The sequence below is a fragment of the Micropterus salmoides genome, unplaced genomic scaffold (genome assembly GCF_014851395.1).
Source record: "Micropterus salmoides isolate LMB-PRFRI ecotype aquatic unplaced genomic scaffold, ASM1485139v1 Ms_hic_scaffold_9, whole genome shotgun sequence".
Lineage (NCBI taxonomy): Eukaryota > Metazoa > Chordata > Actinopteri > Centrarchiformes > Centrarchidae > Micropterus > Micropterus salmoides.
This window is the reverse complement of record NW_024044681.1, coordinates 22,575,609-22,600,567: the sequence shown is the minus strand read 5'-3', so window position 1 is coordinate 22,600,567 and position 24,959 is coordinate 22,575,609. Positions and strand designations below refer to the sequence as shown.

General features: G+C 41.6%; 2 protein-coding genes across 10 annotated transcripts in view; both read right to left on the bottom strand.

Moving 5' to 3' along the window:
• Nucleotides 1–814: 814 nt before the first annotated feature.
• Nucleotides 815–3,555, bottom strand: cfap298 (cilia and flagella associated protein 298). Of its 2 annotated transcripts, XM_038708049.1 has the most exons (8): nucleotides 3,426–3,552; nucleotides 2,997–3,147; nucleotides 2,503–2,670; nucleotides 2,174–2,241; nucleotides 1,913–2,071; nucleotides 1,592–1,723; nucleotides 1,377–1,472; nucleotides 815–1,273 (listed from the first exon to the last, which is right to left on the bottom strand). In XM_038708049.1, the coding sequence occupies exons 2-8, from the start codon at nucleotides 3,133–3,135 to the stop codon at nucleotides 1,163–1,165; spliced, it is 873 nt and encodes a 290-aa protein (XP_038563977.1). In that variant the 5' UTR covers nucleotides 3,136–3,147; nucleotides 3,426–3,552; the 3' UTR covers nucleotides 815–1,162. The 2 variants fall into 2 exon arrangements, with proteins under 2 accessions (XP_038563977.1, XP_038563976.1); XM_038708048.1 differs by having other exon boundaries at nucleotides 2,997–3,555.
• Nucleotides 3,556–4,351: 796 nt separating this feature from the next.
• The window catches only part of synj1 (synaptojanin 1), a 28,549-nt gene continuing 7,941 nt past the window's right edge, over nucleotides 4,352–24,959 (bottom strand). Inside the window, exons 8-34 of one of the 8 annotated variants that reach the window (XM_038708002.1) lie at nucleotides 24,724–24,785; nucleotides 22,823–22,919; nucleotides 22,099–22,274; nucleotides 21,717–21,798; nucleotides 21,434–21,586; nucleotides 19,908–20,073; nucleotides 19,496–19,519; nucleotides 18,876–19,067; nucleotides 17,906–17,990; nucleotides 17,274–17,414; nucleotides 16,989–17,181; nucleotides 16,745–16,903; nucleotides 16,459–16,615; nucleotides 16,100–16,223; nucleotides 15,625–15,837; nucleotides 15,464–15,542; nucleotides 15,125–15,290; nucleotides 14,784–14,960; nucleotides 14,625–14,660; nucleotides 14,213–14,341; nucleotides 13,957–13,995; nucleotides 12,312–12,359; nucleotides 11,416–11,457; nucleotides 10,631–10,683; nucleotides 10,340–10,529; nucleotides 9,904–10,226; nucleotides 4,352–8,117 (exon numbers count right to left, since the gene is read on the bottom strand). In XM_038708002.1, coding sequence (XP_038563930.1) covers nucleotides 7,113–8,117; nucleotides 9,904–10,226; nucleotides 10,340–10,529; nucleotides 10,631–10,683; nucleotides 11,416–11,457; nucleotides 12,312–12,359; nucleotides 13,957–13,995; nucleotides 14,213–14,341; nucleotides 14,625–14,660; nucleotides 14,784–14,960; nucleotides 15,125–15,290; nucleotides 15,464–15,542; nucleotides 15,625–15,837; nucleotides 16,100–16,223; nucleotides 16,459–16,615; nucleotides 16,745–16,903; nucleotides 16,989–17,181; nucleotides 17,274–17,414; nucleotides 17,906–17,990; nucleotides 18,876–19,067; nucleotides 19,496–19,519; nucleotides 19,908–20,073; nucleotides 21,434–21,586; nucleotides 21,717–21,798; nucleotides 22,099–22,274; nucleotides 22,823–22,919; nucleotides 24,724–24,785 — 4,311 coding nt within the window. In that variant the 3' untranslated portion in view covers nucleotides 4,352–7,112. The remainder of the gene's footprint in view (nucleotides 8,118–9,903; nucleotides 10,227–10,339; nucleotides 10,530–10,630; nucleotides 10,684–11,415; nucleotides 11,458–12,311; nucleotides 12,360–13,956; nucleotides 13,996–14,212; nucleotides 14,342–14,624; nucleotides 14,661–14,783; nucleotides 14,961–15,124; nucleotides 15,291–15,463; nucleotides 15,543–15,624; nucleotides 15,838–16,099; nucleotides 16,224–16,458; nucleotides 16,616–16,744; nucleotides 16,904–16,988; nucleotides 17,182–17,273; nucleotides 17,415–17,905; nucleotides 17,991–18,875; nucleotides 19,068–19,495; nucleotides 19,520–19,907; nucleotides 20,074–21,433; nucleotides 21,587–21,716; nucleotides 21,799–22,098; nucleotides 22,275–22,822; nucleotides 22,920–24,723; nucleotides 24,786–24,959) is intronic. The other 7 variants (XM_038708003.1, XM_038708005.1, XM_038708004.1 and 4 more) reach the window with 7 other exon arrangements.

Here is a 24,959-nt window from a genome sequence, read left to right as displayed (position 1 = left end):
AGTGTGGGGAGACAATTATGATTACATTAGATATTTTGTGTTCATTAATCATTCAGGGGTCTCATAACAGCTGTGTCACTGAAACGGATAGATCACTATAAACCAAAGAGCGCGTCAGAGAACGTGATCTGTCATAACACCTTCGGAGTTGCTTTCATCTCCCAACTCCCTCCAGGTTTTAAGTGAAGCCTTTTCTTCATTGACAGAGTCGGCGTTTAGTGTCAGGTGATTTCCTTCCCATCAGTTGTAGAAATGTTTTGATGTTCAGTCAACGCTGATTTGATGTCACTGACAAAAATAGGCGCAAACTGAGTTTTCCCTACAGTATAACTACAGGTATGTGTTCCAACGTCACCTGTCACAAGTCATCACTGTCTACGGTGGAATTATCAAATGTACACGACGTCCAGCATGTTTTTTAAAATGAATGCAGTGTTCCTTCTACAAATCACTGCGACAGCTCTCCGGTGCATTAAACACTCTCACTCTGAACTCTATGGCTTCCTCATCCTCGCTGGGAAAAGAGCAGGAATGTCCATCTGCTATGTGGCAACTTCCTGCCTCAGAGTAGCACGGACTTTCGTGTGTGTGTGTGTGTGCACCAACAAAGAGAGGAAAGGTGTGGCATCCTTGTCCCAGCAGTCCAAGGGATGTAAAACTGTGTTCCAGTTGAATTACTACCTCTGAGACTTTCTTATTTCTTACACATTGTTAATCCAAAATGTATGAACTTTGTGTATACACAGGCCACATTGCATTTAAATAATTATTTTTTTTACACAATACAGTAAATTTAGATTAAACTAAAATTTGATTTTGTTTGCACAGCTTTAATAAACATTTTACTTTCCAACAGCGTTAAAACAATCTGTAAAGTACATTAAATTTCAAATAAAAAGGTTTTATCACGTTTATCAGTCTCCATGTGACATCCTGTCACCTGTTCTGTCATACAATGGGTCCAAATGTCTTCTTCACATTTCAGTGCAGAAATGCATCTACTCCGAGGCATATGAAAACATATCCTGTGCATAATATTCTCTGGAAGACTTCAAATAACACAGACAGATTTCAGGATTATGATAAGGCATCTGAGTTGCATATAGAGCTGTAAAGGACCCGGTTGGAGCTGCAGATCCAAGGTGGGAATCTGACAGGTGGTCTATCTCGGTCCCCACTTGATGTTGGTGAGGCCTTGAAACTGTTTTTTTAGGGCCTGTCTGTCAGACCACTTTGAGTCCAGGTAGCTATCATCGTCTGCCTCCTCCAGTTTCTGTAAAGGTTTTCAGGAGGAAGTTAGAAAGGGACATTCAGTAAAAACAGACACATGGTTTGCACCACTTTAAAAATATATATTCAAGCCGTTCACCGCTCACCTTGAGCTCCTCCTGCCTCCTGTGGTAACTCATCATCATCTGTTTCTGCTGCTCATCAGTGATCAGAGGCTCTCTCGCTGGTGCCCCCTGCCCTTTCTGAAGGGAACAGCAACAAGTGGATTACAGTTATTCTCAAAACTAGCAAATTACATACATAAAAAAATAAAATAAAACAACATATATACTCGCTTCAGATCCCCTGAAATGGCTCTCACCTTTTGGATTTTGACCACAAGCTTTGTCTTTTCATTTTTGCCAATGTAGTCCTGCAGCTTTTTCCCCCTCTGCATCTCTTTGGCAGCCCACCATAGCTGGCACTCGTCCTCTGTGATCACCTGCAGAGATGCCTGAGGCATGGGGAGAGAAAACAAATGCAGAAGAATGATGGGGGAGGACAAAAAGGTGAAGAGATTATCAAGGAGACCGTGAAGACAGCTTCACCTCTCAATGTACCAAACCATATTAGCTTAAGCCCTTGTTGTTGACTGAAAACTAATTTCATCAATAGCTGCTAGGAAACTCCGATTACTGTTTACCTGTGTTCCTGAAAGGTCTTCCCGGTCCTCAAACTCCATCCTGATAGGGTCATGAGGAGGTAGCCCCATAGGGTATACAATCATGACCGCACCCCTTAGCTGATCCAGAGCTTCCTTTACCATCGCCATGGTGACACAAACATTAGCTTGAACTTGTTTCTGAAAGATGAAGAAAAAGACAGACTGAATCAATATCACTGACCCCTAGTGAACAAGACAAACTAAGATTTAGTGTAAGTATTAGTTAACATTTATACTTACTTTGGAGATCAGTGCCTTTGCCTCCTCCACTGTTCTCATCAAAACCTCTTTCATTTTTTCATTTGGAGCTGGTAGAAGGTAAAGAGATGGATTGTCAGATCTATTTTATTTGTTTTGTTTCCTGCTTGCATAGAAGTGAAATGCCCCTTTCAACATATTATCATGTGAATGAAAAGAAATTATAAGAAAATTAAACTCTTAACAAAACCATTTACAGTAGTATATCTGTATGTTAACTACAGTTCAACTGGAGGAAAGAAATGACATACTTACAATGTACAAAAAAATATTTAATTGCAGAATTTGAGAGTCAAGAGTCATTGGCTCACCATGTCCGTTCCTCCTCCCAATCTCATCCGTCTTAAATACTGGCCCTCCGCTGGGCACGCACTTGTCTTCCCATTCATCTCTCAGTTTCAGCTCCACAATCTGCTCCTCTGTCAGCCCCTGCATGTTGGGTGGCAGTGTGATGCCGTGGTCTGCCAGTTCTGGGATCTCTGAGGGTCCATAAATGAACGAGCAAGCCTTTGTCACTGTATCCTACTAGGCTGAAAGAGCTCAGAGACATGTAGTTGAAACCTATTTGTTTAACAGAAAATCCACCTATAACAATACTGTCACTTATTTAGGAATAAAACAGGTGTGTGAAAGTGTGAAAAGTTACTTATTTGTCTCTGCTTACGTCACCTTAATTAGGCTAATTGTATTTCGTTATCCAGTTTAAATAGTACTGTAGTAAAGCAATAGGTGTGAGTGTGTTCATACTCAAGCTTCTCATCCTTACACAGTGTGTACAGTGTGTAGCTTTTTATGTCATTTTCACCTGAACATATTCTGTCCACTTTGAGTCTTCTGTTGTAAATGGCTGTAATTTGCTGTATCACCGTCTCCAGAGTCGCGTCCACAGTGGTGGTGAAAAGAAACAGGCTCTCATCTCCACGCTTCACATGCAGCTGCACCATCTTTCTTTCAAACTTAAATAAGGCGTCCGGGGACAGGAGTTTAATGCGACTTTGTTGTTGAATATACCCGTTAACAACCCTGAAGACGTGTACGTGTAAAAGCATAAAGAGCAGCGCCAGGGGTCTTTAGGAAAACAGTGTAACCATAGCAACAGTCAAGTGCGGACGCTTCTAGAAAACACACATGCTAGCTTTCAACTAGCTACATCGTGTAGCTAACTGTTTACATTCACTGGCTCAATCTCTTAAAGAGTAATTTCTCTACGGTTACAGGAAATGGTAACACTTACTTGTGCAGTGAAACGACAAGCACAAGACGGCCCCTACACTGCTCAAACTGAGCTCACACTTCATTTACAATCTGTGACATAACGTTACTAGCTGAACGCATGATGGATTCATCGGGCCAAAACTTCTTCTTTTACGGCAGGTTAGATTAATCCAATCAGTCTCACTGCCCTCTAATGGTAAATGGTGGTAATACTGTAGTTTGTAGAATAAGGTCCTTATGAAGTGTTTTAGCTGGTCATGTTAGTGTTGGAGGGGACAATAAAAAAATCTCTCATTTTTAGAAAGAGGTCTGAAAAAGGTAGGCAGCAGACCAAACCACTGTGAGTTATGTGAGAGGGGAGGACATACTCTTTCAAAACTTAAATAAATATGCAGGTAACTTACTGTCCCTACTAACTTCTAGCAATGAATAAAAAAACACTAAATTTTTTTGGCTGATTAGCAGAGAAAAAGGAGCAAATTTGGGAGCAGCAGGGTATGGTAGTCTTACATCTGACATTAAACATCCTGTTAAAACAGCATCTTAATAAACCTTATGTATAACTATATATATATATTAATGCACACACTAGTGTTGTAGTACTCGAGACCAGTCTTGGTCTCGACTCAGCGGAATTTGTCTTGTCTCGGACATTGAGGACTTGGGATTTTATTTCAAGACCAGTCAAACAACCCCAGCATGCCATAGGTCTATATAAATATGTGGCTTGGTGTGTTTGGATGCTATTTAGCCATTTGGAAATAATATCCATGAACTGAAGAGCACATAGTACACATCATTTTGTTGTGGAAATATAAATGTCTCCATTAACAAACATGGCAAAATGTCTGCTCAAATAAATTTTGGTCAGAGGTATATGATATATAATTCTTTATGATGTGCAATAATGTTACGGTCTACAGTCAAAGAAGACAAACAGCAGCATTCAGGTAAAGTTACATTTATTTTTGCATACATACAACATAAACTGCTTCATACATTAATGTGCAATCAGCTGTGCACTGAAAATATGGAACGTTGGATATTAACATGAATCGCAGCTTCATGTTTTCTCTTTAATACATACAGAATATGTTCAACAACACAGATTCCTATTTACTATGGATTATAGCCATAAAAAGGGACACAGACTTCACAAAAGGAGCAATTTGTTTCCTATAAAATCTCATCTTGGAGAACATAACATGACACAAAGCGCTGACTAGTCACCTAAGGTTATAATGCAGATACAGTATCTACTGCACACATCTGGATTACACAAATGCATTTTAGAGATGACATTGACATGTAAGCAAAGGCAACCCGATACACTTGCTTACATAGATCGCTACTGCTTTCAGTGCAGTGAATGAAGACTTTTAGATTTTTATGTATTTTACATAGTGTAAGCAGAAGCGTTAGATAGCTGGTACTTTTTTGGGTTAGATGTTTTATCCTCCATGAACCAAGACATTTCAGCTGTTTACATAATTTCTGAAGGTTTTGGGGGGGGGGGGGGGGGGGCAACATCTGAGTAGACACAGCTGGCATGTGTCGTGTAAGGGAGGATTGTACTCTCACTGATCCTTTTGCAACACTATTGCTTGTCATCACTGTCAACACTGACGCTGACATATATAACTCAACAGGAGTGAAAGTAGGTAGCACGGGCAAGAAATACTGATACATCACCTCTGAAAACACCACACGCACCTCATCAATGGTTACGAAATCAGCAACAATTACTCTCAACTGGAGGAAACAGATATGGGTAAGATATCACAGGTGGATCTGCAAACGCTGAGAAGAGTTTTAAACACCCAGCTCTCAAGTCGCACTACTGTCTGGAATGTGGGTCACACTGCGCCTGGGAAGGACACAACAAACAACTGGAAATGATCATTTGGTGACGCATTTGGGTCTGAGAATACAGTGCAATTGAGTCTGTTTATTCAGTCAAGGTGTGGTATAAGCGTCTTTGCTACCAGGGAATTCTCAGTCAGATGGTGACTGCTTTGTGGGAAAAAAAGTCCTTTTGTCTTGTATCGTTAACATTTCCGCATACAGTGAAGTCACTATGCACACCCTTTGCAGGCTGGAGAGCGGGAATACACAAATACAGCCATGAGTGAGTGAATACAGTGGCTGTTCAGAACCTGTAAGCAAAGAACTCCTGGGGGAAAAGCTCTGGTATTCCACTCCTAACTCCGTACACACACACACACACACACACACACACACACACACACATCCAAACACAAACACCACAACAGAATATATGCACCTCAAACACAACACATTACTTCTCACCACAGTATCATCACAGTAGATTATTTAGAGTAAATGTTCTTAGAAACTAAAAGCATGACTTTTGCAATAAACAAACGTTTAAGTAAAAAAAAAAAAAGTGCCGTCTTCTATTATTATGCATGGCATGTCCTTGCCGCCATGTCCACAGATCCAAATCACATCAGTAACAGAAGTATACACAAGCATACGTCCACATTCTCTGAATTTACAATAGTATGGTTAAATGCTTTGGATGAATCAAGATGGATCAAAACACTACAGAGGTGGAAAGGTCTAAAAGCCCTCTCATCCGTTCAACCCGCAGGCTCTCATTTTTGTCACACTCTGCCATCAACAAGAATACACCCAAGAGAGCACAGCATTTCAGTGCATATCAGTTACATTGTGCAAATCACTGATACGGTCATCACAAACACACATACGCACATTTAGCAAGTAGTTTCCAAATGGAAAACATACATTTATACATAATCACTATGTATAGATTTTGATATTGAGCTAAGCTTAAGCCCAAAGACAAAGAGTGATGACTGAGCAGAGGGAACAACTACCAAGTGGATATGATACTACAGAGCATCAGTCCTGCGGGAGCGGACAGTTTGACTGACTATGACACTGACTGCTTTTGTTCACACCATGGTGTCAGCAAGGAGACAATGACAAAACCCAGTGCAACATAAAGTACATTCATGATAAAAGCAAGCACACGATATGACCTTTAAATTTGCCTCAAGACACAAACAAACAAACAAAAAAAAACTTCCAACAAATTCTTTGCAAGTCAAAGCAGTCTCTCATTGCTGCAGACTACAGCAATTTTGAGTGCAAATGTAAAACCCGCGGTGCATAGCCTTCTACTACATGTAAACTGAGAAATAAGAAGAATACTCTCAACTCTGAGAATCCCGCTCTACTGTACAGATCAGTCAAAATGATGGATGTGAGCCTCAGTGCGTCAGTCAATGCAGCAAATGCAAAGGTAACACTTAAGCTCAAAGGCGAATGCAGTGTGCTGCACGGCCCCACAGACATAATATTGCACATGTGGTTTCACACATGATTTGTGTGTGTATAGATGTACTTTATTTAACTATATACTGTAGACACAGGCACGTGTTTGCTGCCATAAATACAAATAAACATCAAAATGATTCATATTAAAATAAATGTTAATATCAGGGAACACGCAAACATCTCTGTAGTGAAGTTGGAGAACACAATTAGGCTCATACACTTCTCATGTTAATGTCTGAGATATAAATCCTTTCCTGTGATTCAGAAGGGGATTGGTCTATACTTCTTAAATACCATCTCTTTTGTACATACACACACACACATATACACATTTATCATAGATCTATACATATCTGGATATGCCCTTTACATATTAAGAGTCCTATCTTTCGGTTGAGTCCCTGGGGAAGAAGCTGTCATCACTGGGTCCCTCTGGGAGCTTTGGGTTACTGGTTACAGTTCTAGTTGGGATGGGAGGAGGGAGGGCTGGGAATACGGAAGGGGTCGAGGATAACCAGTCGGGCTCTGAGTCAAACACAGAGCGGGAAGGCAGAATCTGAGTTTGGGACACTATGGAACTGGGAGGGAAGATGGGTGCCTGTGGAGTCTTGGTTGAAGGGGGAAATGCCAAATCATCATCAAAAGTGACCCACTGCTGGGTTGGTTTCCCTCCTGGTGGAGGTGGCTGGCGACGAGGTGCAAGGACAGGTGGAATGGAGGAGGGAGGTGCCAGAGGCCAGGAGGGGACCGGAGACGGGTTAGGGGCGAAGGGGAGCAGAGGAGCAGGTGTAGGATTAAGAGTGGATGATGGTTCAAACAGGGACGTGGTTCTTTGGAGCTGGAAGCAGGGCACAGCGGCTGCTGTTGGAGCAGAGCTGGGGATGAGTGGCTGATTGAGAGCAGACATGGTGCTCTGAAGGTTTAGCGCCGGGGCTGGACGCTGGACGCTGAAGTCCGGGGTGAGCGAGCGGTGCTGCTGTGCCAGTGGGCCTGTAAAGGGATTGGTGCTGCTGGGTCGGGCAGGCAGCGGGTCAATCGGGAAGAGGCCTGGGGAAGCACGCAAAGTCTCTTGCGAGCGACTACGAGATGGGACCGGGGGAGGTGGGAGCAGGGTAGAGGCGAACGGTGACGGGGTGGAGAGTGAGGAAGAGGAGGACGAATCAAGTGCCTGCAGGTCTGACAGAGCGGAGGACTGGAGGGAGAATGATGCAGGGAGAGTGCTGGAGGACAACGTAGATGCAGGAACCGAGGGGGGAGTACGCAGAGAGGAGCCTCTGCTCAGGGACTGGGTGGTGTGCCAGGAGGAGGAGAGGAACTCAGATGCAAGTATATCAAGGGGGTCGGGCTTCCATTGTGCTTCACTTGGGATTCCATTCAGTCCATTGGTCTAAGGAGGAACAAAACAAAGAAAATGCCATTCAGCTGTCACAACAAATGCTTTGCGAAAATATGAGCCATGATCTAATATTAATTACTGGAGTGTTTTACATACAGTTATTATAGTCTTCTTTCTTTAGCTCAGAACAAAGTTTAAAGATACCCTTTGGAGCTTTCTTGTACACAAACAGTTATATAGGTATAAGTTATATTAACATTCAGGGTTTCTTACTTAAGCGCAGTGTGCGTATCCTTCACAAACCTATTCAATGCATTTCCTTTCTCATAAAGCATTTGCAAACTATGGTGAAACCTGCATTGTTTATAGATGTTTACATCAGTGAGCTGCCCTCTCCTTCCCCACCCTTTGATAGTACATAGCCATATTTCTTGGGGAATTACTACCACTTCTTTGACGTAAATGGAAGTTTAATTTACTATTACAATGGGCGATATGATATGCAACTGATAAGAAGTGTTAGACAGCTATTTATCTAGCTATTTTAGATGTTTTATCTGTTTGTCGACTTCTTTTTTGCATTTTATGACTTGCATGCACTACACAGTCGGCGGGAATGTCTATCATGTCACAGACATGCTTGTGTGCATAAATAGGCTGCTAACAAAACCCCTCAATCAGGGGCAAATCAGCAAGGGGTCGGCACTTGATCGTTATGTGTGAACTACTCAACAAGAAAGGAAGATCATTAAGATTTTCTCAATTATCACACAGGATTTGTAAACATGCTCTGTGCATGTTGGTTGGATGAGATAGAGTCGACATCCCTGTTGCCGTTCAACGTAATCAAGAGTCCCAATTTAAAAAACAGCAAGTCATGTAGTCTTAACAGCACAGTGATATGCCAAAAGTCGTGTAGTCTGATTGTGGGGCATTGGGGCTTATCAAAACATTGACAGCTCCACTAGTGGTCAAAAACTCCAAAGGGGAACCTTAAAACTGGCCAACTCAAAACATTTACAAACATGTATTGAACTACATCGACTACTGATGTATCACATTCACTAAATCTAACACAAATACATGAAATAGTACAAATTTAACAAAATGTCAAATCAAATTATGAGGTCATTGCATATCTGCTCAACAGCTGAACCACAGTGAGCAGATATGAAAGGACTAGAGAGGGAAAAATGGCCAACAACAAACCTCACATTTTCATCTGTTTTTTTTCTCCATGTCATTTATGGTTTGATGTGTTGACTGGCCAAAAAAAAAAGGGAAAAAAAGACATATTGCTCCATTTTGTGAGCCTGGCACAAAACAATGCATGGCTTTGTAGAGGAATAACATTTAAAATAACTTGGATGTAAAAGGAAGGAAAACCAATTATGAAATGAGAGGAGGAGGTTACTTGGTGTAATGTATGAGAGGTAACAACATCAGAGAAGAGGACTGTTGTGCTATGAAGGATGAGACAAAGTGATGGTTTAATATCAAGTACCTGTCACCCTGAGGGCTTCTCCAGCTTGTGAGAGAGAGACAAATGTATCAGATAGACAAAAGCAGGAAGAATGACACAGGCAACTGAGCTCATCTGATGTGAGACAAAGAAGAAGCTATTTTCCTATTGTCTCCACCTCCTATACTCGTCATAATTTTGCATAAAATATCTTGTCTAATGAGCAGAATTTGAGCAAGAATCTGTAGGACGTGATTCCGTAACATGCAAGCAAAAAAATCTTAATTGAGTGTACTCAACAAATAATTATGTTAGTGTTCTTTGTTCAGTTTGCTGAAATTCCAGTTATGTCATGACAAGGAAGTTGGCACCAACCTGCGCAGCTGGGGCTGTCTCAGACTTGGCAGCATCAGGCGGCAGAGCATGAGAGGAGCGGGAGCGTGGTGGGGGTTTAGGAGAAGCTAGACCCTGTGGAGGCCCGGCAGGGATAGCAGCAGCAGCGGGAGGAGGCCCTGCTTTAGGAGCTGCAGCTTGCTGCGGCTGGAGTGGAGCTGGATATGTGGGCTGCATTGGTGGTGGGAGTTGGGACTGAGCTGAAGGGGCAGCTGGTTGGGGCTGCATGGGTTGCTGCAGGGGTGACGGAACCTGGGGTCTCACTACAGGGGGCTCTGTAGGAGGCGGTCCGGCGATGGGAGGACCTGAGCAAGGAAACAGAACAGAGTTAAGGCTTAAATACACTGTCTAAGATTAAAAAGATTCTAGTGTCGATAATCTAGTATACTGCCCTCTGAGAAATCATATTTTCATTTACCCAGAGGAAGGTCGGTCGGTTTTGCCAGTGCACTGGGCACAGGGCGTGGGGCTCCGGGGTGGGTGTCTGAGATGGGCCGTGGGGCCCCGGGATGCACCTCTGGGATAGGTCTGGGTGCTCCAGGGTGAGAGGGAGGTGGTTGGCGAGACTGAGGGGGCATACTGATTACTCCAGCTCGAGGAGGGATATTCTGGATGATGAAGATGGAATAGAGAATATTAACAAATTAGGGTAAAAATCAGTAAAAAAATTGTCAAACTCCTTTTTGTCACAAATAATAAGAGAACTCACTGGTCTGGGAGCACTTCCAGGTCCAGGAGCTCCCACTGCGGCCTGGCCTCGACCTGAAAGAGTCACGACAGACAAACCAGCAATGTTAGCAACAAAAAATGTCTTACTATTCTGTATTAATCAAGAGGGCTGTGGCCCCTAGACAGAGATATAAGGAATAGCAGGCACATTAAGGGAGATGGGAGGTTCAAGAAAATGAAAAAAAAAAAAACTGCAAACCCATCCCAACCTATGACAGACTGAATTCCCTGTGGCTGACTTCATTATAAATGATGACTCAAGTCATTCCTGTGCTCCAGGAGGTCTGGAGGAGAGGCAGACCTTGTTCTGTGAGCCAACTGCTCACCGCACAGCTTCCAAGCACACACATCTTCTTTCACTATTCTCCTGCTGAATCCCTCTCGGAGCATGCAAATGTTCCCACGCGTCTTAGATGTCTGCATCTGTGTAATACTTCACTGTACAGTCACTAAACGTAAGTCAACCCTGCTATAACCCCACACACACACACACACACACACACACACACACAATTGACTAAACTCTATCTTCCGCCCTGAGGCAGGCTTAATTTCTTTAAGAGCAAAAACACATAACACAGGATTATAGTAGACAGAGGGATCATGTCTGCCCCATATCACTCCCAGCAAGTACAAAAAAACTACACACAAACATGGGCTTTCGTGGGAAAAATACAGACCTACATAATTGAATAACAATCCTTAGTCCTCTTTCAATGATACATTAAAACTAAGTGAGGCTATGTCATGCTTTGTGGCACTCACCTGCAGCGGCATCTGGCCGAGAAAGAGCGGGGCTTTTTGGTCCTTTGCAGCACAAAGTAAACCAAACCACATTACTGTTATTCACAAGAGTGGAATACTGGTCACGGCAGGCAGGTTTTCCTAATAACAACACTTTCCAAGAAGCACTAGGAATAGCGTATGGTGGTAATACTGCAGTGTGAGGATTTTCCCACTAATCATAGTGGATTATGAAGCCGAGTTGACTGAAAGACCATTTGAAGTCTGGACAAAAGGCATTTTCCTGACACGTTACTTCATACTGATCGAGTGCACACTTCCTCACTATGTGCAACCATTTCAGATGCTCCTCTGCAATGTGTGTACCTCATGACTCCTGATTATGAATTTTTAAGTAGCCGAGTTTAGGTGCATATCCTCCCTTTTACACAAGTTGTGATATTTACTTTCAGACCTCAATACAAATGTTTATAAGTCATTAGGAAAAATGCCTGCCCTTCTTTTTTTGTTGTTGTTTTATTTTTATTAATCCTTAACACTTGGCACTAATTGGTAGGGATGCATTACACTCATAACCACCACTGAATATTAAATAGGAAGAAGACATTTTGTCTTCTAGATAGAAAAGAATTTGCCTCCAGTGGCACTGTTATTATGTGTATTTGGTCCCTCTAGCCAATTAACCTCTTTGATTTTTGCATTCCCTGCTTATTTTGCATTTAAATAAGCTTACAGGCTACCAAACACATCTTTCACACACACACACACACACACACACACACACACACTCTCTAAGACGGCCCACAATGCTGTAGAGTTGGACAATGGTGATCCATCAATGTCAAAAAAGCATCAATGACATTGATGATTGGGTGTAAGACTACAGGGGTCAGATGATATTTAAAACCAGCAGTTACCTTCACTGCCTCTCCTACCAAGCAGTGGGCTGGGACATATGCCCCAGTCTTGAAAATCAAAGAGGGAAAAAAGTATTTTCAAAATAAAGTACAGCAGGGAACATAAGATTTTAGCTGCAGTGTTGTTGTCACAATATGAAAAAATACATCATGACCTACCAGCTACTTCCACATTAAATACATTCAAATAAGGGCAACAATGTCTAGGACAGTTAAAAAAAAAAAAAATCACACTACAACAGTACTCACTTTACACCACAGAGGAGGGATAGTCGTAAATATCATGGCAAGGCAAGCCACATTTTCTCTAAAGATAATTTACTTTCACCAAAATCACATAATATAGGGAGTGATTAGATGATGCACAAGAGGCACTGCATTTTGAACATCCTCCCTGAACTTGAAAACCTCATGAACACATACTTAATGCAGGAGTTATTCATCTAAAATCAAGCATGGCATGACTCAGCAACCACATGACCTCTTTCCCCTTAAAAAATTTATTCTGAGATTGTTTTTGGTGGTCAAAAATAAGTCAAAAAGCTGAAGCTAAACACAAGGACAGCTTTGTGGTGTGTACACCCAGTCAGGTGCAGGAGACGGTTCAGTCATGTCATGTTGATGTTTCAGTAAAGAAATTACTTTCTTGTTCAAAGTGAGCCATTATGCTTTTCCGTATTTTCTGTTTATTTAATGTTGGATGTTCATGTTAAATGTGGCCAAAGCTTCAAACAATGAGGTAAATGTATTTCAAAGAAATCCCTGTGAGCCATAACCTCTGATTTCCCACCGTTCTGAACGCTCCGGTTTGAACAGTTTTTGGCTTAAAGAGACAGGAGCATCAACAGCTTGTTTTGAGGTTGAAATGGGGGCCTGTATAATACTTTTTGATTTAAATGCAAAGTCACACAGGAGTCCCAGAACTACAATACAGGGCTGGAAATGCAGTGTAGGAAAAGTACAGTAAAGGTTGTATAACGAAATGACATTTGTAGGCCCTTCATGCTACACACACACACACACAGCAAATAACTGAATTTATATTAAAATATGATACAATAATATAACAGGTCACCTTTAAAGAATCATACAACCATCTGCATGCTAACGTTGTACTATGTCCAGGCAGTGACAATGCCACTGTGCAGAGCAAATGATTCATATGCAGAATGAAGGAGCAAATAAAAATTTGTGGGCAGGCTGTGCAATGCTAAATCAAAAGGAAAAGCAGGTCTGAAATTGTCTGAAATACTGCAATAAACTGTCAGTAGTCATATATGAAGCCCAAACAAGGTTCAACATGCTCAAGAGCACCTCTTTGACAGCTGAGTGATGGGTTTCTCTGGATTATCTATACGCTTTTTGCAATATGGCATGCTTAAGAAAATGACCATTCCTGTTCTGACATTATTGCCATCCATGATAAGTCAGAAACATTTTCTTGGTATAAAGCACCATATAAACTGAACTGGAATGAGCAGGGCCTACTGGCACCTTACTGAATCAGCAATGATGCGCTTCTCAGTGTGTTGCTTCAGATGGGGGAAAAAAAAAAGAAAAAAAGAAAAAAAAGACAGCAGCCACTACATTAAATGCTTCAGCTATGTAAGCACATAAACACACAGTTCCACAGCAATCACTTTACCTCCAGACTCCTTTCTAACTGGAAGAGGGCTCATGCCTCCTTCAGGAATGAGGCAAAGCAGTGGGATAAAAGTAAAAATGTTAACATCTGTCTCAAGTATTTCCTATATGAAAAAATAAATATCCACACTTCCAATGTAGGACTTTATTTACTTCCTCAGACTAAGGTTGTAGGATATATTTCTGTGATTCAAATATCAGATAATTTAAAAATAATTAATCAACTGTATACAAGAAGATTAAGAACGATGCTCTACCTGAAGGTGGTGGTGGGCGTTGGGGGGGTGCTGGTCTGGCTGGGGGGGCGTGGGGACGAGGGGGAGGCGGGCGTTTGGGCTCCATGCCTTGAGATGTGGGGGCACCGGGCTGGAAGTCAACAGGAGGCCCTGGAAAGAAGAAAATAAAAGAGTTGCACATTTATACATGAAAAGGGAATGGTTTAACAGAGGAACAACTTTTCATCATTTGAAATTGTTTCCAGAATTTGTTCCTTGTGCGCAGCCATGATTCAGTGTTTCAGACCATTCAGACCAAAGGAAAGAGGAAGCAAACACTGCACACATTTTAATACTACACATGTTTCAAATGGGAACTGGTAGTTAATAGTAAGACACACAGCAAGCCTTCTAACACCCAACATCGATTCATTCATTACACATCACATTTTACCTGGAAATTGTCTCCTCAATGATGATGGACTTAAATCTGCTTCCATGCATTACAAACAGAACAAGATTACAGTTTATATTCAGACAGGTAGAGGCTGGAGCCTGAGCAGATGATTAGCCTGATTCCAGGTGTGTGTCATGCAGCACATGCTGTATTTACCCTGTGATGGTCGGTGTGGTGCACGACTAGGCCTGTTAGGGGCTGCAGGTTCTCCGTGGGTGGGGGAGGAACAGGGACTACTGCGCGGGGAGGGGAGAGGGGAGGATCCAGGGCCACAGCCCGCTCCAGGCTGCAGGTGCTGGGGGAGGATCTCCTCCACCTCTTCATCCACATCACCTGGTACAGGAGACAAGAGAGCAGGAATTCATGTCCTTGAAAGTGGTAATCTCTACAGCCCTCTGGATATTAGTGGTGGTGAAAAACACAAACGTAAATTGGCATTTATAATATCCAAATTTTTGAGGATATGGATTAGGGACTGCTAGAGAGTCTCTCCTCACCTTCCATATCGTAATCGTCGTCGCCCATGTCCGTGTCCTCAGCAAGCAGGGTGGAGCTGGCTGAGGTGGGGATGCTGCCACAGATCCTCTCCACGCTCATCTCCTCCTCCAGACTCTTGATCCAGCCTGGACTCTTCAGACGAATGTCAATCAGTTTGCCAAGGACCTACAATGTAAGTGCGAGACATAGACAAGAGAGAAGTAGACATTGGTTACCAGGTATACAAGAGCTTGACACAGATCTTCAAAAGTAGCGCAGGGGTTATTAATGATGCGACTTTGAATTTAGACAACAGAGATGGATGTTAAGACTTATTAATAGACTCAGGGAAGACTTACAGTGGAAGCGCTGAGAGACAGAGCAGCAAGAGCAGAGTAACCTTCCAGGAAGGTCACCCACATCTTCTCCTCAACAAACCTGCATACACAAGGACACTGTCAATACAGTCTTACTGTCTGAAGGTGATACATGCCTTAGTGTGTTCCGATGTAAGGCTCACCTGATGAGGATGACCTCTCCAAACTGTGAAAACTTGTCCAGCAGCTCGTCTATGAGTGCGTCGTCAAAGTAGTCCTCAGGGCCGGAGGAGCAGAGCGACACCAGGATGGTGCCGTCCGGAGGCCCCTGCAGGGCAATGACTTCTTTGTAGACCTGGTGCCGAGCCTCTGGGTCGACTTCCAGGATGTCCACGTCTATTATTGACACTACAGGCCTACAGAAAGACATTGAGGACAGTGCTGAGATTTTATATATATATATATATATATATATATATATATATATATATGTGTGTGTGTGTGTGTGTTTTGGCACCATTGTTCTATTTCAGAGTCTGTATATCAGTTGGTTCCACTTGACATCACAACACAGATTTCGCATAAGATGGAAAAGCAGCAACTTAACAGCATACTATTCTGGTGACACTGAAATATAATTATTTTACTCCAGTCTTACAGATATATCTTGTTACCTACCGGTGGTCGGAGGTCTTAAGCTCAGCCCTGCCATAGTACTTTAGAATCCCAGGACTCCAGGGGTTGTCTGGATCATCCTCATTCCCCCCAAATGTAGATGCCCCCACTACATTCATCTCCTCAGCTGCAAAATATTCACAAATACATATACTGTATGTACAGAAGCACACAAACAGATAAAAGTATTCGTATGTTTCAGAAGTTTAGATTCTGTTATACACACATATAGAATGAAAGAAGGCAGGCAGGACAAATAAGCCAAAACCTTTTTTTTTCCCCAGTGTTGTCTTCATAAAATAGGTCTGAGATGGAAGGGAAATAGACTGGCAAGACTTAGCTGCAGTGTCTTTGCATCTTACCAGTTTTGTCAAAGTTCCACTTCCTCCTCTTCCAGAGTATGCGGTCAGTCCAGGCTGGTGTGCGGCACTTCTCACTGGTGTCATAATCTTCTGAGAATAAGTCATATTTATAGGTGGGGGCAAAATCTACCTTCCCCTCGATGAAACCTCGGAAAATCTGTAGAAAAAATGTCTGCGTCAGTACGGGCTACAAAACCCAGGGTCAGTGTTATGGTACACTGTTTTCTGTTGAGGGAAAGTGAAACATATCAGTGCTGTAAACATGCATGTGTGCTGTAGACCATACCAAACCAGCGTTCTTCTGGTCCAACAGCTGGTCCCCATCTGTCAAGGCATCCCAGTTCTGCTGTCTGATGAGCTCTTTTACTTCCTCATTGGGCAGGTTGATTCGATAGTTGAAGTCTCCACACCAGAAAATGTAGTCATGCGAGTACAGCAAGCGACCCTGGCAAGAACACGATGGATGCGTTTATGCTCATGTTATGCATAAATGTGCTTTAAAAGTCACTTGTTAATGTCACCGTTATTACCATGGGGAAGCTGAGTCTGCGTGTGATCTCATTGTAGTCGTCATTCCTCTCCTTGACCTGTGACTGGCCAGCAGCAAAGTGGGAGCAGACAAAGCAGATGCTGGTGGTGTGGAACAGCAGGCGGATGGCCACACCTCCTTTATTGCCTGTCGCCCCGCCCATTCCAGTTTTTACAGTATCAACAGCAACATCCCTGGAAAACACATTGAATTGTTACCATACCTGTGATTTACGTTACCATTAGATAAAGTGTACACGTAAGTGAGAATGTGTACGGTTTCATACCTGATGAATGGTGCGTGCTGTGGACGGATGAAAACAAACAGACACACTCCCACCAGCTGCTCTGAAGCAAGCAGCACATACTTGTGGTCCCGCGATATGTTTTTTTGTAGTTCAGCTGCCCAAAGTTTCTGGTTCGTAGTGCTGAGGCAAGAACAGAAAGAAAAAGATTAAAAAATGAATAAATAAATTTAAAAAACAGACAAGCTAAAAACATAAAGAGCAGAGTCAGCGGGAATGTTAACATTTCATCATGTTACAAAATATTCTTTATTCTTCTTATAGATATATAACCTACATAAATCCCATCTGGGTAAGTCATATTGAAATAATGTGTGGTGGTGATGGCGCAGTCGATAAGACACATGCCTTTGGTGTGAGAGACCACGGTGTCCCTGAGCAAGACACTTAACCCCTAGTTGCTCCAGAGGCATGCGACATATACAGCAATTGTAAGCTACTTTGGTAAAAGCGTTAGCTAAATGAATAAATGTAATGTAATGTGTAATCAGTATGTTTCCTGATCTTAATGACAACAAAGAGCAAATTCATAATCTGAGATAATTCACAGCCACCTTTAAAAATGACATTCTTATGGAGGACAAAGACAGGTCTGTTATCTCAGGCACACATACCTGGCACTGACAATGTTGCCAGCATTCAGTTCAACCATTTCCTCAAAACCAATGGCAAAGATATCTATAGGGTTGGCTTTGCTGTCTGTAAAGAAAAAAATTACACAATGTTTAACATAAATATCTGATCAAAATGATTTGGATATCTTAACATAATGACATTTTGTGAGTAGTATATTGATTTAAAACCACCGTCACTGTAGTGACAGCAGACAAGTGCTTTAATGAAAACGTTCTACTCTGTAATGCCAGTAATAAGTACAATGTTCTGCTAATCTATAGGCAGACTAGCCAACATGATAGTATAAAATATCAAATTGTCCTTTAAGGTCACCTATTTTAACTTTCACGTTTCAAGGCTCTTTCTTGTGTGAGTAAACGCATTCACCGAGCAAATGCTCAGTATGAACAATATCAGCTGCGGTTGACCATTTAGTTCCCTGGACCTCAGCTACAGCAAGTAGTACCTGAACATTTGTTACTAAAGAAGAGTGAAGCACTTCTATTCACTTTTCCCAGTCCACATTTTCTCCCACCTTTCACCCTGAAACTTCAAACTAGAAATCTCTTGCATCTTAAAAGAAACAGTTTAACATTTTGGGAAATATGCCCAGTTGCTTTCTTGAGTTAGAAGTGAAGATGGACACCAATAGATATAATGGTATAATAGTGGCACTATCATACTTTTATATCTATAACTTCCACTGTCACTTCCTGAAGTCTTGTCATTATTGTGAGGCACACAGCCAAGAGGTAGTTCTGCACATAACCCCGCTTTTAAACCACAACAGGTTGTTTTTTTTTGTATGGACTAAACAAATCAGATGTAGCGATATGAGAGTGAAAGCGAATAAGCATTTTTTACCAAAACATAAAAAATTCCTTTAACCTAATAAATAACGCCCTATGAAACATAATTTCCAGGGATGACATTTATCCTAACAGTGAGTGCAGATAAATACCAACATACCTTGGAACTCAGGATGGCCTGCCTTCTTTGGAGCATCCAACAGCCAGTCATTGATTGTCTGGTTTCTGTAAGCAATGCTGCGAAACTGTTTACCCCCGTTGACATTCCAGGTGCCGACACAAACCCGGATCTGCTTGGGCCTTGTGTATTTATGGTAGTTCTGACACATTCCAAGCAATACTCTTGGGGAGGCTGGAGAGTGGAGGGGAGTAGGGTTAGAGTGTAAAATGGTTGAGTATGTGTGTGTGTGTCTGTCTGCAGGAAGGGTGGCATACAGGCAAACAAAACAAATACAATAGAGGGAATGTTCTAAAACACAGGGCATGGGATTAAGAATACAAACCACAAATCTCACTGAAATAAACATAACATTCAATTAATCAACCTTGGTAATGGTTCATTTCTGTCTGTACATTTCCAAAGTGATGTCAAATTCATTGCAAAATTCAGCATCCTCTTTCATTTAAGCCTGATGATATGCAGCCGACAGAGTGTTACCACTACCAACGTTGAATTATAAATGAATGAACAATAATAGAGTAGCAAACACAAATGATATGAGAACTAGGTGACGGGATGAAAAGATCCATTCACTGGGGGCAGTATGTCAGTTACTATACCTGATTGTAAGACGGGCTCAGTGACTAAGATTGTGCGCAAGAGCGAGGGGGGGGTGAGAGAAAGGAGAGAAGGGCGGGTTAACCAGTTCTTTAACAGATAATTCTAGCAGAGCAGTTGTTAATCTAACTGGGACAGAAACTGACTCATGGAGATTACACTTCCTACTTGACACAGAGCAGATAAACACTTGTGCAGAGTAGCTTCTACAACAGATACAAAGCTCGTCAAAATATTCAAACAATCCTCCCCAGAAAGGAAATTATATTCTTTGATTTACAATTACAAGATATATGCAACTTGCAAAAACTTTGTTACACAATTTAAGTAAATTGTAAGAAGATGCAAACTGTTGACTCAATAAAACATAGGTCATATTCAATATATATATACATATCAATTACAAAGAATTACCGTAAAGACTGGAAGTGGTGAGCAAGGCCCGAGCTTTGTCCGCCAAATCACTGTTGAGTGTGGAGCCCAGCCTCAGGATGTCTATGGCCTCCTGCTTTGAACTGTCAAAGAAGTTGTTCTGGATGGTCCTTGTCACAGAACGAGCTCCATCTTTTAGCTTTCCCGCCTACAAAACAGACACACACAGACACACACACACACACAGACACACACACTTCAATTAGATAAAACCACCTAAATTATTAGCTATATTTTCACTTGTTGTGGCGGGAAAAAAAGTTGGTATTTTCCAACCATGGAAGAGAAGAAAAGTAGGAACACATGAGAGACACCCAAGTAATACTGATTTTTGAACTGACCAGGAAGGATCAAAACTGCCAGACATAGCACTTTAAAATGTCACTGATTGATGTGTAACATAATTAATGGCAATAATAATTTTGATTCCTCCAGGTGCATCCAACCAAGACCGCAGATGTTGCAAGTTAATTTAAGCAAAAATAGAAAATGACAATAACAACAGCTATTTCCCTTTGCTTTTTTGCTCCTCTTAACTAGATTCTAACTAGACGTAGATCGGCAGAGATCCCCATGGAGCTTTCAAGAGTTGCCAGGTCAAGACAGTATGCATCACCAGAATACTTCGAGGAGAATAAATCACTTTTCATACAAAAAGGAGGTCCCACATACCCCATCCTGCATCATCATCATCTAATCCAGACACTGAAATCCAATGCACCAGAAATAGACCCACAGCTCAAAAACAACATCAACTGGCTCGTTAACTTACCACACAGGTAGAGAGGTCCAGAGGATAGCAGAAAGAGATAGCACACAAGTTAAGAAACAGAAGCACACAGTTCTACACTCAGAAAGGATTGACTGTTCATGCAGAACTCACTGCATCTATGGCTGAATATCAAAGTCCAAAGTAACAACTGAAGTCCTCAGTTCTGTCAACACACAGTACAGGACTTCTCCCTTTATTGTACAGTTCTGTTTGTGGCTATTAATGTGTCACAGTCATGAAAGGGGCCATGACTGTGAACATGCTTGATCATAGATGAACTGGTCACAGGTCAGGTGACAGTAGGTTGTGAGGGCTGATACTATTGAGAGACTCCGTGAACCTCTCTTGGTGTACCAAAATAAAAGAAGTTCATGATAAAATAACTGAATTTTCAAACAGTTTTTGTTTAAGGTGGTAAAACCTACATATCACCGTTTTGACACAGCTCCTGCTATATTTTCTTTCTATAGTTGAAAGTGAAGTTTGCTGAATTTGCTTCAATCAAATGCTGTCACTGACAGTTCCATGTTCCCTGCCAGTATCAACGACTGGGAGGATGTTGTTACAACAGGCTGAGCGTTACTGTAAGTAACTTCTAACAGTATCAGGTGCTAAAATTCGTAAAATCATGGAAATCCTACATCAAATACAACTTTGATAATCTGCTGAGCATCACATTTTTGCCTCAATGGTTAAATTGTGATTTACTGTGAATTTGTATATTCATGTTGTGTACCTTGGCCTTGCCATCCAGGGCACCAGTTCCAGCATAGATCTTACTGACGGAGTCTCCGTTTGCAGACCACATGGTCCGAAAAACCTCCTGGAACCTGGCCACCAGCTGGGGCTTCTCTGTCAGACCCATTTCCTCCAGCTGTTTTGGCAGCATCTGGTGTGGTAAAGAATAGTGGGTTTGACTAAAAGCATTATCACTAAATACAATGTCCTTTGACACAAGAAATGCAAATGCTATTTTATAACAAAACAAGAGCATAAAACACAATGTGACACGGTCCTACCTCAAGGGCAAAGAAGGCCTGGACGCTGTTGGTTCTATCCAGACAGTCCAGGCAGTTGGTCCTAATGGTCCCACCCTGAGTCCTAAAAAGATGTCAAAATGTTAAGAAGCAATAACAAACATTATATTATTTTATAGAATTTAAAAGGTTCCGTGTGTAAGATATAAGGGGATCCATCTGCAGAATATGGCTCAAAGACTGCATCTAGAGAGGGCCTTTCACATTTTTTCGCGAGTTTCACAGCCACCGTAGTTTCTCCTACACGTATAGAATGGGAGAGCGAAGCGAGTGGTTTTCACTGCTAGTTGCCACTAAATCCTACACACTGCTCTTTGTACTTTGTACTTTGTACACTACTTCTTTGTTGGTATTTATTTCTCACCTTACGATACCCGTCTCTCCTGAGTAGTAGAAGAACCCACATTCCTCCATGAACTTGCTGACGTAAGGTTTGAGGACACTGTGGAGTTTGTCTGCCTTGCCTCCCTTCACATTTTGATGGTAGTCAAAGTTCACCATTTTCACTGCTGTTGAATGCTCTGATGCCTTCAGGTGACTCTGAGAGTGACAGAGAGAGGAAGAGGACTCATTCCCAGAAATTCAAACTGAATGCAAAAACATTGTGCATGCAAAGTGCGTTGCCTTTACCCACAAAGCAACATCAGTTTGCATTCATTAATACAAAACCAATGGCTTGAATTCCCAGGAAATTCTTTGATTGTAATCTGTGAACATTCATCGGTTAACAGCTGTTAATATAGTCGACTATGCTTACTCATTAATAGTAAACATTTACATTTAAAGGCAATGTTTTGTACATTTCACTTTCAATTTGCTAAAACACCCACAGCACACACTAGATGTCATAAATAGACCATAGACAAAAATGTGACCTTACAAGAATTCACAGTACTGGCATTGGAATAAGGAAGAATTCCTTGCTGTCGCTAGTGTGTGGCTTTACAAAGAGAATAAAGGCAGCAACTGTTTTGACACGCATCATTTGCAGCCAGTGCGTTTTGGACCAAGTCTGTTTTGCTAGGAGCATTAAATAAATGTCTTACAGTACATGTCAGTGTCGGGGGACAGAAAAAGGTGCCTCTCACCTGAAACGCTTTGCTGAGCATGTGTTCCCCTTCTTTACTCCCAAGCAGGTTGATGATCACCTGTTTACCATACAACCTCCGCAGTGCAGTGAAGTGTCTGGAAAACACATACACAACCACATAATAAGCATTGTAAAGGTTTAAAATGACATCACAGAATAATGGTGCATCAATACCAGCACTCATCATAACATATGAAAGTATTCATGATTAGGAGTGTTTAAGCTTGATAAGGATCTCTCAGATTAAATCCTGATAAACCCACTGACAGGTCTGTATCATTTTTTTTTTTCAAACTTTTACGTGTAATGCAAATTACTTTGAATGAGACATGACATATCAAAAATTAAATATGAATGTGCAATGAATTCCAAAGTTGTATAAATCCTAATAAACTGTAATCTTTATTTATATTTCAATACATCTTTCTTCAGTTGTGACACTTGCACCTGAATAGCCGAGGGACTACATTACACAAATGATGGGGATTAATCATGGGTGTACATAATAAGACTTAGCTTATGCATGTTTTTGCAAAGTTGTAGAGACCGGATATGGATGGAATGGCAGCGCCAACCAGCAAAGAGAAAAGCAGACCTAGACGACACTCTGCTAGTGTTACAGTGTTTAAAAAAGATGTTATTGTTGGCCTTGTACTATCTAAGGAATTTCGACAAAGACATATTAGGCTGTCACTGCATTAGACTGCCTAGATATTACAAAGGATTAGTCATACGTCCTAATCTGGACAGATATTGACCAGATGTGCTGCCAACTACTAGTGTGAAAAAATGACTAATTTGTTGCAAAACACAAATGGTGCATCTGACGTGCTTGTCCTGACATGCTCAAGATATTTATAAGCAACAGGAAACATTTATACTGAGCTCAGCCCTGCTGAGTCCAAGATCAAGATCTAGATCTAGAAAAGAAAGAACCACTAGTGGTCTTCAGAATTTTACATAGCTTCACATCAACATGTTGCCTTGAGTGAACTGCATGGCTGTGCTGAGACTGATAGGGTGGCTACAGAAAGTTGATAAGGAAGGAGCTATCAAGGAACTATCAAGGTGTGCCACAGTGATTAGGGTGATCAACGTTCTTCTACAGGACCTGGTTTTAGTCCCAGTGACAATCTGTCTTAAATGTCCTTAACTAAACTAGAAACTCTGGATGCTGCTGCTCTGTTGCTGACCCAGCATCTGCAATGTGTCTAGACAGGGAAAGGCTGCAAAATTTAAATTTCATTTTTTGGTATCAGGCTGATAACCTGGTCTCCACAATTTACTGCCAGTCAAGACAAGACGAGTAATCAAAGAGCCAATCCATAGCTACAGAATACTGTAGCTATTTTTCAGAGTACAATTTGGAAAAATACAACTACCGAGAAGAAATAATTGCATAAAATAGTCTCTGGATCTGAATTCATAAGTAAAGAATTTCAGTACTTTATTGTTTAATGATGATTAAACCCCCCCACACACACACACACACATACACACACACACACACACATACATACACATATTTCATTAAATCCACTGTTAAATAATTTCATCTCCAAAAGAGATATGCAAAAAGTCAAAGAAGTACTTTTGCAAAGAAACTGTCAATATAAAATACGGGTTTATTCAGGTCAACTGCTAATCAAAGGCTACTAATGTGTCCTTTCTGTTCCGTGCAATAAACCGGCCTCTGAGGACACACTTCAATTAACATCTTCTCTTCAAGAAGTCTGGAGAGCTTTCCTCTATTGTGGTTGAGGCAGTGACTGCAGGAGACATAGCATTATGGTGTCTCGCCTGCTTCTTAGAGGAGTGGTAATCTTTTGGAGGCCAGATAAAGCAGCTGAAAACTGCCACACACACACACACACACACACACACAGGCGTTTTAATTACCTTTCAAATGCTGGCGCATTTGCCTCAAATCCTCTTGAAAGTTTGACACGATGAGAGCCAACCTGCAGAGTAGAGACAGCAAGAAAAGACACAAAAGACAGAAGTCACAGTGTCCTTAACTTAAAATCAAATCCTTTAAAAGACAGTTGTCCAAACACACACGATGCAGATGACCAGAAAACCTGGTGGTGAAGAATTAGGTTGGGATTGAAATTTTGGATAACATCGGAAACAAG